We start from the raw sequence: 14,811 nt of genomic DNA, 5'->3' as shown, positions 1-14,811 counted from the left end.
GGAAATAGTGAGGCGTTAGGATTGGCCAGAAATAATAAGAGCATTAGAACCACGCACCCGTGAAACAGACTTGACTTAATGGTGGTCAGTTATTCATCGTTTCGTTCACCATTCGCCATCAGAGATCATGGCTATGGTTAACAATATCCATTTCCAAATGTCCAAACAAACTCTCACTACAAGAGCTGAGTGTGGCTGACTAGTGGTGTATGTGTTCTTGGGAGTCGCAAGCTATGCCTCCAACAGCCAGGTCTATATACCGCCAACAACCAGGGCTATGTCTATATAAACCAGGCCTATATACCCCGAACAAGCAGGGCTATGTCTATATAAGCCAGGCCTATGCCCCCATCAACCAGGCTTATTCTTTCAACAGCCTTACAGCCCCAGCCGTTGTGTGAACTAAATCATTTTACCTGCGATGTTTTAAATATTGGTTTATCGTTATTATATACACGTAAAGGTCTCTCAGCCACCTTTCTCTTGTCCATCTTGTTCCTTGTCATGCAGAAATGTCATTAACATCTGCAGGTGTGTGTGTGTGTGGGTGGGGGGAAGCGAGGTGTTATCTGCAGATGTGTGTATGTGGGGGGACGCGAGGTGTTATCTGCAGGTGTGTGGGGGGGACGCGAGGTGTTATCTGCAGGTGTGTGTGGGAGGGGGGGACGCGAGGTGTTATCTGCAGGTGTGTGGGGGGGGGGACGCGAGGTGTTATCTGCAGGTGTGTGTGGGGGGGGGAGGGACGCGAGGTGTTATCTGCAGGTGTGTGTGGGGGGGGGGGACGCGAGGTGTTATCTCCAGGTGTGTGTGTGTGGGGACGCGAGGTGTTATCTGCAGATGTGTGCGGGGGGGGGGGACGCGAGGTGTTATCTGCAGGTGTGTGTGGGGGGGGAGCGAGGTGTTATCTGCAGGTGTGTGTGTGGGAGGGGGGGGGGGAGGGACACAAGGTGTTATCCAAGCACTAGAGGCTTGGAAGGGTTATCATAGGAGGTCATAGGAGGCACAGGTCCACTGAACTTTCTCCATGTAGGCCGTGCTAATACCATTAATCGTGCATATCATTTCTCCAGATATCACCATCGGCATCAAATGCAGACACCTGGCGCGTCTCCAGCGGGTCACGTTGTACACCCCTTGCATGAGGCCCTGTACACCCCTTGCATGAGGCCCTGTACACCCCCTTGCATGTGGCCCTGTACACCCCCTTGCATGAGGTCCTGTACACCTCTTGCATGAGGCCCTGTACACCCCTTGCATGAGGCCCTGTACACCCCTTGCATGAGGCCCTGTACACCCCTTGCATGAGGCCCTGTACATCCCTTGCATGAGGCCCTGTACACCCCCTTGCATGAGGCCCTGTACACCCCTTGCATGAGGCCCTGTACACCTCTTGCATGAGGCCCTGTACACCCCATGCATGAGGCCCTGTACACCTCTTGCATGAGGCCCTGTACACCCCTTGCATGAGGCCCTGTACACCCCTTGCATGAGGCCCTGTACACCCCCTTGCATGAGGCCCTGTACACCCCCTTGCATGAGGCCCTGTACACCCCCTTGCATGAGGCCCTGTACACCTCTTGCATGAGGCCCTGTACACCCCTTGCATGAGGTCCTGTACACCTCTTGCATGAGGCCCTGTACACCCCTTGCATGAGGCCCTGTACATCCCTTGCATGAGGCCCTGTACACCCCCTTGCATGAGGCCCTGTACACCCCTTGCATGAGGCCCTGTACACCCCCTTGCATGAGGCCCTGTACACCTCTTGCATGAGGCCCTGTACACCCCTTGCATGAGGCCCTGTACACCCCCTTGCATGAGGCCCTGTACACCTCTTGCATGAGGCCCTGTACACCTCTTGCATGAGGCCCTGTACACCTCTTGCATGAGCCCCTGTACACCCCTTGCATGAGGCCCTGTACACCCCCTTGCATGAGGCCCTGTACACCTCTTGCATGAGGCCCTGTACACCCCCTTGCATGAGGCCCTGTACACCCTTTGCATGAGGCCCTGTACACCCCCTTGCATGAGGCCCTGTACACCCCTTGCATGAGGCCCTGTACACCCCCTTGCATGAGGCCCTGTACACCCCTTGCATGAGGCCCTGTACACCCCCTTGCATGAGGCCCTGTACACCTCTTGCATGAGGCCCTGTACACCTCTAGCATGAGGCCCTGTACACCCCTTGCATGAGGCCCTGTACACCCCTTGCATGAGGCCCTGTACACCCCTTGCATGAGGCCCTGTACACCCCTTGCATGAGGCCCTGTACACCCTTTGCATGAGGCCCTGTACACCCCTTGCATGAGGCCCACCTTACCTCTACCTCATACTTGCTTTCCTTCTCAAATTTCAATTCCTGTATCTTTTGTCATAATTTTAATAAACTTATTTTAGGTTTTGTTAGCTTTTATTTCATTTTTATTACGGGAAGATCTCATAGGCCTGAGAAGGTCTCACAAGGCCTTGAGGGGGGTACACGCGGGTTCTGGAAACTGGAGAGTTCTGGAAACTCTCACAAGGCACTTGTAAGTCTCACAAGGACTGGTAAGGGTCTCACAAAACCTGGGAAAAGTCTCACAAGGCCTAGAAAGGGTTTTACAAGGCCTGGAAAGGCCTCATAAGTCTTGCGAATTGTCTCACAAAACCTGGGCAGGGTCTCAAATGGCCTGGAAACGTCTCAGAAGACCTGAGGCGGTGTCTTGCAATGAAAGAAGGGAAAACAGCTTTCAAAATGGCGACAAACCGTGTCGAAGCTTAACCGATCGAACCCTTCCTCCCCCCTATTCAACCCCCCCCCCCCACAGAGAGCACAAGTTTAATACCGAATAGGTATTAGACGTAATGAGTGCCACCATGATGTAATGAGTGCCACCAAGTGAGTGCCACCATGACGTAGCGAGTGTGTTCTCGCGGTCTAACCAAAATACTGTGTGTGGTCTTCGTATGTACAAAGACTGCATCTCGCGGAGGATGCAGTCTGTTGTTGTTTTACTGTATTAAATGCAATGTTTTTTCTTCGTTTTATTTTCGTATATAATAATTACTCATAAGTTTATTATTATTGATGCTCGCATTACCATAATTATTAATATTTTTATTATTATTATTACTGTTAACATAAACATTATTATAACCGCACACACACACACACACACACACACACACACACACACACACACACACACACACACACACACACACACACACACACACACACACACACGTGAGGCCATTCAGGAGTATGCTGCCCATGCATGGACCTCAATTTTGAGACACTTAAGACAGGCCAAAACATTCCAGAGGTATTCATACCTGAACCGTGCGGGTTACACTGTGGGGAGAAGCTGAGCGAGCTCACCACACTTGAGGATAGAGGGTATAGAGGAGACATGTTAACGACATATGAGATACTCATGGGTATTCCTAAGGTCGATAAGGTGAACAGTGTAAGCCAAGGTTGAACAAAGGGCATGAATGGGCACCTGAAGCTCATATAAAATAGGGATATTCGCAATAGCGTTTTTAGCCTAAGAGAGCAAATGGAATTTATTCGATGGAGATATAGTAGTAGCTAGCATAGCTGGTAAGGGGGAGGGGGATTCAGGAGCTAGAGCTCGACTGCAAGTATATTTGAGTCCACAGTCGTCGGAAGGTATAAATTCATCATGTACATTTACAAGGAGGCGGGGATTGAGAGCTAGACCCCTCCTCGTAGACACAACTAGGTAAACACACACACACACACACACACACACACACACACACACACACACACACACACTAAAGTGTAGTTACAGGATGAGAGCTACGACGGGACACCACGAGCGTAGCTCTCATCCTGTAACTACACTTAGGTAATTACACACACACACACACACACACACACACACACACACACACACACACACACACACACTAACACTAACACGCACCGCATTGTAGGGAAAAAAATAAATTGCAACCCCAAACTAAAGCCGTGTGTGATTGGTGCCACCAGCTGCTGGTGGGTCAGGGCGGAGGCGGGACGGGCGGCACCGGCTGCTGTGAGGGCGGCCGGACCATCATGACAGACCCGGTGAGCGGACAACCCGTCTGCTCCTGTCAGTACGACCGCCTCGCCCTCGGCTCCTACTCCAGGATCGGCTCCAGCCTCGGGGCCACTGGAGGGGTCTATGGCACCACCTACACCTCCAGCGAACAGAACCCCTATCCATCCATCGGTATGGACTCCTCCGCCTTCTACAACCCCTTGGTGAGTAGCTACTCTTGCTTGTATGGCCGGTCTCTCTCTCTCTTTCTCATTTTAGAGTTCAAAGAAATATGGGACCGATTGGATATATAGAAAATATGTTGACATCCCGCTACAACTCGTAAGAGCCACAGCCCGCCGCAGCCCGCCACAGCCCGCCAAAGCCCACAACAGCCCGCCACAGCCCGTCACAGCCCGCCACAGCCCACAACAACCTTCCACAGCCCACAACAGCCTGCCATAGCCCACAACAACCCTCCACAGCCCTCCACAGCCCGCCACAGCCCACAACAACCCTCCACAGCCCTCCACAGCCCGCCACAGCCCGCCACAGCCCGCCACAGCCCACAACAACCTTCCACAGCCCACAACATCCCGCCACAGCCCACAACAACCCTCCACAGCCCTCCACAGCCCGCCACAGCCCACAACAGCCCGCCACTACAATAGCACCTTCCATGACTAGCACATCTTCGGTAGTGTTCCTCCACATTCATCTCATCTATAGAGCCATCTTCCACTTTAATATTATTAACACCTTTATTGACAAATATTAATTACAATTTTGCCTAATCTGAGGAAATCAATTAGGTCTTATTAGAGTGAGGATAATGCTGGTGTTCACTGTCACACAGGACAGAGGGTCATACCCAAGACAATAGGTCTAAACTGTAGGCTGAAGCACATATATATATATATCAACTTCATTAGACTATATACACATTTCAATGTACCAATATGTAAATATAAATTTCTATTACATCTTTCACTGTGATCTTTTTTTTGGGAGATTGACACCCCGACTCCTGGTTTCTATGGCAACCTTGCCTCAGCTTCCCTCTCCCTCTCTCCCTCCCTCCCTCTCCCTCTCTCCCTCTCTCCCTCCCTACATCTATCCCACGACTTCCTCCTCCCTCTCACGCCTCCATCCCATTCCCACTCGACCATAGGTATCTTCCCGACATTTTTTGACGCCGGAGGTGACCTCGCGGCACTGGACTTCCGGCGGGAGTAGGAAGAGCTGCGGTGGTGGTGGCCACAGGTGGCGGCACCTGGCCAGGGGCGCCGGGTAGGCCTCGCCTCACCCACACTACCACTTAGCGGGCCAGGGGCGCCGGGTAGGCCTCGCCTCACCCACACTACCACTTAGCGGGCCAGGGGCGCCGGGTAGGCCTCGCCTCACCCACACTACCACTTAGCGGGCCAGGGGCGCCGGGTAGGCCTCGCCTCACTCACACTACCACTTAGCGGGCCAGGGGCGCCGGGTAGGCCTCGCCTCACCCACACTACCACTTAGCGGGCCAGGGGCGCCGGGTAGGCCTCGCCTCACCCACACTACCACTTAGCGGGCCAGGGGCGCCGGGTAGGCCTCGCCTCACTCACACTACCACTTAGCGGGCCAGGGGCGCCGGGTAGGCCTCGCCTCACCCACACTACCACTTAGCGGGCCAGGGGCGCCGGGTAGGCCTCGCCTCACCCACACTACCACTTAGCGGGCCAGGGGCGCCGGGTAGGCCTCGCCTCACTCACACTACCACTTAGCGGGCCAGGGGCGCCGGGTAGGCCTCGCCTCACCCACACTACCACTTAGCGGGCCAGGGGCGCCGGGTAGGCCTCGCCTCACCCACACTACCACTTAGCGGGCCAGGGGCGCCGGGTAGGCCTCGCCTCACTCACACTACCACTTAGCGGGCCAGGGGCGCCGGGTAGGCCTCGCCTCACCCACACTACCACTTAGCGGGCCAGGGGCGCCGGGTAGGCCTCGCCTCACCCACACTACCACTTAGCGGGCCAGGGGAGTGGGTTGGTCTGGTGCTTGCTTTCCACATGTATTCACCTAGCTGTGCTTGCGGGGGTTGAGCTCTGCTCTTTCGGCCCACCTCTCAACTGTCAATCAATCAACTGTTACTAATTGCTGCTATTTTTTCACACACACACACACACACACACACACACACACAGGTTGTGGAAGCAAATACTATTCATAATTTTAAAACCAGGTATGATAGGGAAATGGGACAGGAGTCATTGCTGTAAACAACCGATGCTCGAAAGGCGGGATCCAAGAGTCAATGCTCGATCCTGCAAGCACATATAGGTGAGTACATGTAGGTGAGTACACACACACACACACACACACACACACACACACACACACACACACACGCACACACACACACACACACACACACACACACACACACAGCAAGCAAACAACAATACGACTCTTCCCATTTGAGCGCAGCTACACACCCCAGTGCTAATCCACCCCATGCTAACCAGCTCACACGTGCTTCTCAGGTCACCCCTTTCCCAAATCAGCCGCCCCTGCTTATCTCCCCAGCACATCCCTTGACCCCTCTGACCCCACTGGAGTCAAATTCATCCCACATTCCAAGGACCCCCTCATCACCTCAACCCCCAAAACCCGTCCAGCCCTCGTCCCCTCAACCCCCAAAACCCACCCAGCTCTCATCCCCTCAACCCCCAAATCCCATCCAGACCTCATCCCCTCAACCCCAAGAACCCACCCAGACCTCATCCCCTCAACACCCAAAGCCTGCCCTGCCCTCACCCCTCCTCATCCCCTCTCCTTCCATGTGACCCCCCACCCTTGCGAGGGAGGTGGGAGGTCCCCCCCACCCCCTCTATCCATCCCCCTCCCAACCTCTCAACCTCTATCTGTCTCCCAACCTTACGCCATCTCCCAACCCCTCTATGCCCTCCCTAATCTTCAGACCCAGTATGCCCTTCCTACTCCAGACCTACCTACCCAGGCCCTACCCCTACCCAGGCCCTACCCTGAACTCTTTCACCCCCCATACACCCCCCGGCCCCCCCCAGACACCCCCTGGATCCCCCCGGACATCCCCCGGACCCTCCCCGCCCCCAGTCATCCCCCAGACACCCCCCAGATCCCCCAGATCCCCTCTGCCCCCAGTCACCCCCCAGACATCCCCCAGATCCCCCCAGACCCCCAGAGAAAGGGAGAACTCTGGTACAAGAGTTTCCATGAAGAATCTCAAGGTTTGGTACACCAATGCTGATGGGGTATCTAATAAAGCAGAAGAGATAAAAGAAAGAGTGAGTGAAGCAGATCCTGACATAGTTGCAATTGTGGAAACTAAAATTAATGACATGATCTCAGATGCAATCTTTCCTGAAGGGTACCAGGTGATACGAAAAGAGAGGACACAGAGACAGGGAGGGGGAGTAGCACTCCTAATAAAGCGGAAATGGAAGTTTGAAGACCTGGGAAATCGAGTTACCAATGAGTGCACAAGCTTCATACATGGAACTCTGACAGTAGATGGGAGGAAGATTGTGATCTTGGTAATCTACAATCCCCCACCAAACAGTAGAAGACCCAGGCAGGAGTATGATGACAACAACAAAGCATGTATAGATGAACTGCAGAAGGCAGCAACACTAGCCCACAGAATGAGAGCGAAGCTGCTGATCATGGGGGACCTAAATCATGGAGAGATAAATTGGGAATCAAGGAATCCCCATGGAGGGGATGAAACGTGGGGAGCAAAATTAGTAGATGTTATAGACAGGAATTTCCTGACACAACATGTGAAGGAAGACACAAGGGAAAGAGGAGGAGATGCACCGAGCCTATTAGACCTGATTTTCACCCAGAACGTAGAAGATATCGAGAATTTAGAGCATGAAATACCTCTAGGGGCCAGTGACCATTGTGTCCTAGTCTTTGACTACATGATGGAATTCAAACTTATGACCATGGGACAAGAGATCTGGGAAAGGGGAGCTGACTACAGGAAAGGGGACTATATGAGGATAAGGGACTATCTGGGTGAAGTGCAGTGGGAGGAAGAAATTAGAGGAAAAACAGTCCAAGATATGATGGACCTAGTCATACAGAAATGCCAGGAGGCCGAAGAGAGATTTATACCAACGGTAAAGGGAAAAAATAAGAAGGAATATAATAACCCATGGTTTAATAGACAGTGTCAGGAAGCAAAAATGGCCAGCAGGCGGGAGTGGAGGAAGTACAGAAGACAAAGAACAGAGGACAACAGAAGCAGATACAACAGAGCTAGGAACGATTACATTAACATAAGACGAACATCGGAAAGGGACTATGAGAACGATATTGCAATCAAAGCGAAAAAACAACCTAAGTTACTACACAGTCATATAAGAAGAAAAATGTCGGTGAACGACCAAGTGACAAGACTAAGGAAGACAGAGGGGGCATATACTGAAAGTGACAAGGAAATCTGCGAGGCACTGAATGCCAGTTTCCATGGAGTGTTCACTACCGAGCCTGAGCAGCTCCCATTGTTGGAAGGGGTTACCCTAGATGAAAGACTATCAGATATAGAGGTGACAGCAGAGGAGGTAATGAAACAGTTGACAACTCTAGATGCAACTAAAGCAGTTGGACCAGACAAAGTATCACCGTGGATACTAAAAGAAGCAGCACAGGCCCTCAGCGTGCCTCTGGCAATGATCTTTAATGAGTCACTTATGTCAGGAGAATTACCCAGTTGCTGGAAGAAGGCAAATGTCGTGCCGATCTTCAAGAAAGGAGATAGGGAGGAGGCACTTAACTACAGACCTGTATCACTGACAAGCATCCCCTGTAAAATACTGGAAAGAATAATTAGGCTACGACTGGTTGCACACCTGGAGAACATTAGGTTTGTGAACAAACATCAACATGGGTTCTGGACAGGGAAATCGTGCCTAACAAACCTTCTGGAATTCTATGATAAAATAACGAGGATAAGACAGGACAGAGATGGTTGGGCAGACTGCATATTTCTGGACTGCCAAAAAGCCTTTGATACAGTACCGCACATGAGACTGCTGTTCAAGCTCGAGAGGCAGGCGGGGGTGGGGGGAAAGGTCCTAGAATGGATAAGGAACTACCTAACAGGAAGGAGCCAAAGAGTTACGGTAAGGGGCGAGAAGTCGGACTGGCGAACAGTAACAAGTGGAGTACCACAAGGATCGGTGCTGGGACCAATTCTATTTCTTGTATATGTTAACGACATGTTTACAGGCGTAGAGTCCTACATGTCGATGTTTGCGGATGATGCAAAGTTGATGAGAAGAGTTGTGACAGATGAGGATTGCAGGATCCTCCAAGAGGACCTGAACAGATTGCAGAGATGGTCAGAGAAATGGCTACTAGAATTCAACACGAGCAAATGTAAAGTTATGGAAATGGGACTAGGAGATAGGAGACCAAAGGGACAGTACACAATGAAGGGGAACAGCCTACCTGTAACGACGCGTGAAAGAGACCTGGGGGTGGACGTAACACCTAATCTATCTCCTGAGGCACATATTAATAGGATAACGACAGCAGCGTACTCTACACTGGCAAAAGTTAGAACATCATTCAGAAACCTAAGTAAGGAGGCATTTAGGGCGCTTTACACTGCCTACGTAAGGCCAGTCTTAGAGTATGCCGCCTCATCATGGAGTCCCCATCTGAAGAAGCATATAATGAAACTGGAAAAGGTTCAGAGGTTTGCAACGAGACTCGTCCCAGAGCTACGAGGGATGGGGTATGAAGAGCGCCTGAGGGAACTGTGCCTTACGACACTAGAAAGAAGAAGGGAGAGGGGGGACATGATAGGAACGTATAAGATTCTCAGAGGAATTGACAGAGTGGACATAGACGAAATGTTCACACGGAATAGTAACAGAACGAGAGGACATGGATGGAAGCTTGAAACTCAGATGAGTCACAGAGATGTAAGGAAGTTTTCTTTTAGCGTGAGAGTAGTGGGGAAATGGAATGCACTTCAGGAACAGGTTGTGGAAGCAAATACTATTCATAATTTTAAAACCAGGTATGATAGGGAAATGGGACAGGAGTCATTGCTGTAAACAACCGATGCTCGAAAGGCGGGATCCAAGAGTCAATGCTCGATCCTGCAAGCACATATAGGTGAGTACATATAGGTGAGTACACACACACACACACACACACACATCTTCCCTCTCCCTCCCTCCCTCCCTCCCTACATCTGGGGAGGGTGTTGATCAACCGTCAATCAATTTGTTGATTGACGGCTGAGAGGCGGGACCAAAGAGCCAGAGCTCAACCTCCGCAAACACAACTAGATGAGTACACACACACACCCAGGAAGCAGCCCGTAACAGCTGGCTAACTCCCAGGTACCCATTTACTGCTAGGTAACAGGGGGCATCAGGGTGAAAGAAACTATGCCCATTTTTGTTCTCGCCGGGAATCGGACCCCGGACCTCGGGACTACGTATCCAGGGTGCTGTCCACTCAGCCACCAGCGCCCCATGTGTGTGTGGGGGGGGGCGCTGGTGGCTGTGTAATAATGTGTGTGTAAAACATTGCGGTTACGGGAAAGCATAACACGCCGATGATGATAATTATGAGAGAGAGAGAGAGAGAGAGAGAGAGAGAGAGAGAGAGAGAGAGAGAGAGAGATAGAGAGAGAGAGAGAGAGAGAGAGAGAGAGAGAGAGATAGGTAGAGAGAGAGAGAGAGAGAGAGATAGAGATAGAGAGAGAGAGAGAGAGAGAGAGAGAGAGAGAGAGAGAGAGAGAGAGAGAGAGAGATAGAGAGAGATAGAGAGAGAGAGAGAGAGAGAGAGAGAGATAGAGAGAGAGAGAGAGAGAGAGATAGAGAGAGAGATAGAGAGAGAGAGAGAGAGAGAGAGAGAGAGAGAGAGAGAGAGAGAGAGAGAGAGAGAGAGAGAGAGAGAGAGAGAGAGAGAGAGAGGTGAGACAAGGGATAGCTGCCGAGGGGGTAAACAAAAAAACTAGCAGCAAAGAAGGGGAAGATGGAGTGAGTGACACAACACCCGAGGGGGGGAGGGGGAGGGGGGGGGGGCAACCGTTCAACAGTGACACAAAGAGGGGAAAGGTGAGGTTGTGCCCCTCGATCTCTGCCCCTGTTGTGCCCCTCCCTGCCCCAGGGAGCAGCTCTGCCCCGCGAGAGAACTCGGTTATCTCAGGATAACTTACACGTGTGCTTCACTCACCCCCCCCCCCCCCCCACCACCACCATGACATACGTCAGTGAAGCTCTTGGGTCTGACAGATACTCAGGTATAAGACGCACAGTTAGATCTTGGAGGCTGAGTTAGGGCTGGATAATGTACAGTGTGGGTCTGGATAAAGTACAGTTAGGTCTGGATAAAGTAGAGTTAGGTCTGGATAAAGTAGAGTTAGGACTGGATAAAGTAGAGTTAGGTCTGGATAAAGTAAAGTTAGGTCTGGATAAAGTACAGTTAGGTCTGGATAAAGTAGAGTTAGGTCTGGATAAAGTAGAGTTAGGTCTGGATAAAGTAGAGTTAGGTCTGGATAAAGTACAGTTAGGTCTGGATAAAGTACAGTTGGGTCTGGATAACGTAAAGTTAGGTCTGGATAAAGTAGAGTTAGGTCTGGATAAAGTAGAGTTAGGTCTGGATAAAGTAGAGTTAGGTCTGGATAAAGTAAAGTTAGGTCTGGATAAAGTACAGTTAGGTCTGGATAAAGTAGAGTTAGGTCTGGATAAAGTAAAGTTAGGTCTGGATAAAGTACAGTTAGGTCTGGATAAAGTACAGTTAGGTCTGGATAAAGTACAGTTAGGTCTGGATAAAGTACAGTTAGGGCTGGATAATGTACAGTTAGGTCTGGATAAATTAGAGTTAGGTCTGGGAAGAGCTTTATTAGATGCTGGATCTGGGCACAAGTGCCAGGATGAACAATCCAGCGAGTGTTCTTCCTGTTGAGAGGGAGAGGTGTTGAACATGCTGCTAGAACGGGGTATGTTCACTCACAGGATGAGTGACGCCGCTCTGTACCGTCACTATGATGGTATGTTCACTCACGGGATGAGTGACGCCGCTCTGTACCGTCACTATGATGATATGTTCACTCACAGGATGAGTGACGTCGCTCTGTACCGTCACTATGATGGTATGTTCACTCACGGGATGAGTGACGCCGCTCTGTACCGTCACTATGATGGTATGTTCACTCACGGGATGAGTGACGCCGCTCTGTACCGTCACTATGATGGTATGTTCACTCACGGGATGAGTGACGCCGCTCTGTACCGTCACTATGATGGTATGTTCACTCACGGGATGAGTGACGCCGCTCTGTACCGTCACTATGATGATATGTTCACTCACGGGATGAGTGACGCCGCTCTGTACCGTCACTATGATGATATGTTCACTCACGGGATGAGTGACGCCGCTCTGTACCGTCACTATGATGGTATGTTCACTCACGGGATGAGTGACGCCGCTCTGTACCGTCACTATGATGGTATGTTCACTCACGGGATGAGTGACGCCGCCCAATAATGCGAGCATGTGGGTGACACAGTGACCGCCCCAGCCATAGTCCTGGTTCTAGTCTATCTTACGTAACGCTATTCAAATGTTCTTGCGACAAAACAACAGATTGTGAGGAACGATAGAGGGACCGGTAAGATAGTCATGACAAGCGAGGACAAGCTGGGACAGGATCATATGTGGGACAGGACCATAGGTGGAACAGGACCATAGGTGGGACAGGACCATAGGTGGGACAGGACCATAGGTGGAACAGGACCATAGGTGGAACAGGACCATAGGTGGGACAGGACCATAGGTGGGACAGGACCATAGGTGGGACAGGACCATAGGTGGAACAGGACCATAGGTGGAACAGGACCATAGGTGGGACAGGACCATAGGTGGAACAGGACCATAGGTGGGACAGGACCATAGGTGGAACAGGACCATAGGTGGAACAGGACCATAGGTGGAACAGGACCATAGGTGGAACAGGACCATAGGTGGAACAGGACCATAGGTGGGACAGGACCATAGGTGGAACAGGACCATAGGTGGGACAGGACCATAGGTGGAACAGGACCATAGGTGGAACAGGACCATAGGTGGAACAGGACCATAGGTGGGACAGGACCATAGGTGGAACAGGACCATAGGTGGGACAGGACCATAGGTGGAACAGGACCATAGGTGGAACAGGACCATAGGTGGGACAGGACCATAGGTGGAACAGGACCATAGGTGGAACAGGACCATAGGTGGGACAGGACCATAGGTGGGACAGGACCATAGGTGGAACAGGACCATAGGTGGAACAGGACCATAGGTGGAACAGGACCATAGGTGGAACAGGACCATAGGTGGAACAGGACCATAGGTGGAACAGGACCATAGGTGGAACAGGACCATAGGTGGAACAGGACCATAGGTGGGATATGAACTAAAGAGCAAAATTAGGCGTCCGTTAATTTACTTTTAGTTACTTTCAAAATCAAAATCAAACAAGAAGTAAAGTCAGCGCGACACCCATCACCGATGACGCATAAGTGACTTAATTATTCACGACGCCAAAAACGAACCTTCTATGCGTTAGAGGAACGCATGTTGGGGTCCGCGGTGTGGGGGGGGGGGGAGGGGGGGGGGGTCCCTACCTACCGGTATCAGTACTTATCTACTGTTGTCTACAGGGTAGTGAGGTCTAGCCCTTCGTGCCCTGCTCCTGTTAGCCGTGTTGTTCCTGGTTACAGGATGTAACTTTTATTATATTTGAATTCTTTTTCGAATCTGAGGGTCGTGGCTGGAGGTGGCTTCCACTACTTCTTCTTCTTTCAGTGCATTCCAGTCGTTAACTATACCTTTATTATTATTATTATTATTATTATTATTATTATTATTATTATTATTATTATTATTATTATTATTATTTTCCTTGTGTCATTTTGTCCCACTTTCACCTTAAAGAAGCTGTCTTTGTCTACCCGATGAAAGACTTTGGACCTCATTATATTAGAGCATATAAATAATAGGGGACAGACATAGTAACGACTGTACAAGATACTAAAGGGGGTGAGGGGAGACTGGCATATAAGCAACGTTCAAATTCAGGAACAGTAGAACGAAGATGACATAATTTGGAAGCTGGTAACGCAGATGAGTCACAGAGATGTGAGGAAATAACTTTTTGGCTCAGTCTTAAGAGTCGTAAATGAGGGGAAGGGACTATATGAGGGGAGGCGTCGACGGCAGTGCCATGTACGTCTTTAAATGTAAAAATATGATAAGGAAAACGAGCGAAAAATGATGATCGAAATCGGGGTATAAGAGCAGATGTTCGACCCCTGCAAGTACAATTAGGTGAGTACACACACACACACACACACACACACACACACACACACACACACACACACACACACACACACACACACACACACACACACACACACACACAGATAATCCCCCGTATTAAAAGGACGCCCAGGAAGTAGACCCCAATCACCAAGCTCCGGTGTTAACAGGAGAGCCAAGCGAAATACCGCGCCCGTAGCAGCTTTCTCGGTGATCCTCCTTGACTCAAAGTTCACCAGCACTTCGTACTAGGCGAGGCGGGTCCTGGGGGGTGTGGGGGGGGTCAACAGGTACTCCCTGGTGTACTACACACACACACACTTGCCACTGACGCCCCACACCTGCAATTGCAAGTATGCATCCTGGGCTTGCAGGCTCAGGGCTGACTTAACGTGGGATTAGCGTGGGGGTTTTTGCCTCTCA

General features: G+C 50.9%; 1 protein-coding gene across 3 annotated transcripts in view; it reads left to right on the top strand.

Moving 5' to 3' along the window:
* Window positions 1-14,811, top strand: part of LOC123749551 (homeobox protein caupolican) — a 258,164-nt gene that overhangs the window by 33,617 nt on the left and 209,736 nt on the right. For 2 of the 3 annotated variants that reach the window (XM_069338690.1, XM_069338692.1), the window contains exon 2: window positions 3,999-4,253. The exons of the other annotated variant lie outside the window; for it this stretch is intronic. In XM_069338690.1, coding sequence (XP_069194791.1) covers window positions 3,999-4,253 — 255 coding nt within the window. The remainder of the gene's footprint in view (window positions 1-3,998; window positions 4,254-14,811) is intronic. 3 annotated transcript variants of the gene reach the window in all.

Source organism: Procambarus clarkii, chromosome 40 (assembly GCF_040958095.1).
Source record: "Procambarus clarkii isolate CNS0578487 chromosome 40, FALCON_Pclarkii_2.0, whole genome shotgun sequence".
NCBI lineage: Eukaryota > Metazoa > Arthropoda > Malacostraca > Decapoda > Cambaridae > Procambarus > Procambarus clarkii.
This window is presented reverse-complemented; position numbering and strand designations above follow the sequence as displayed.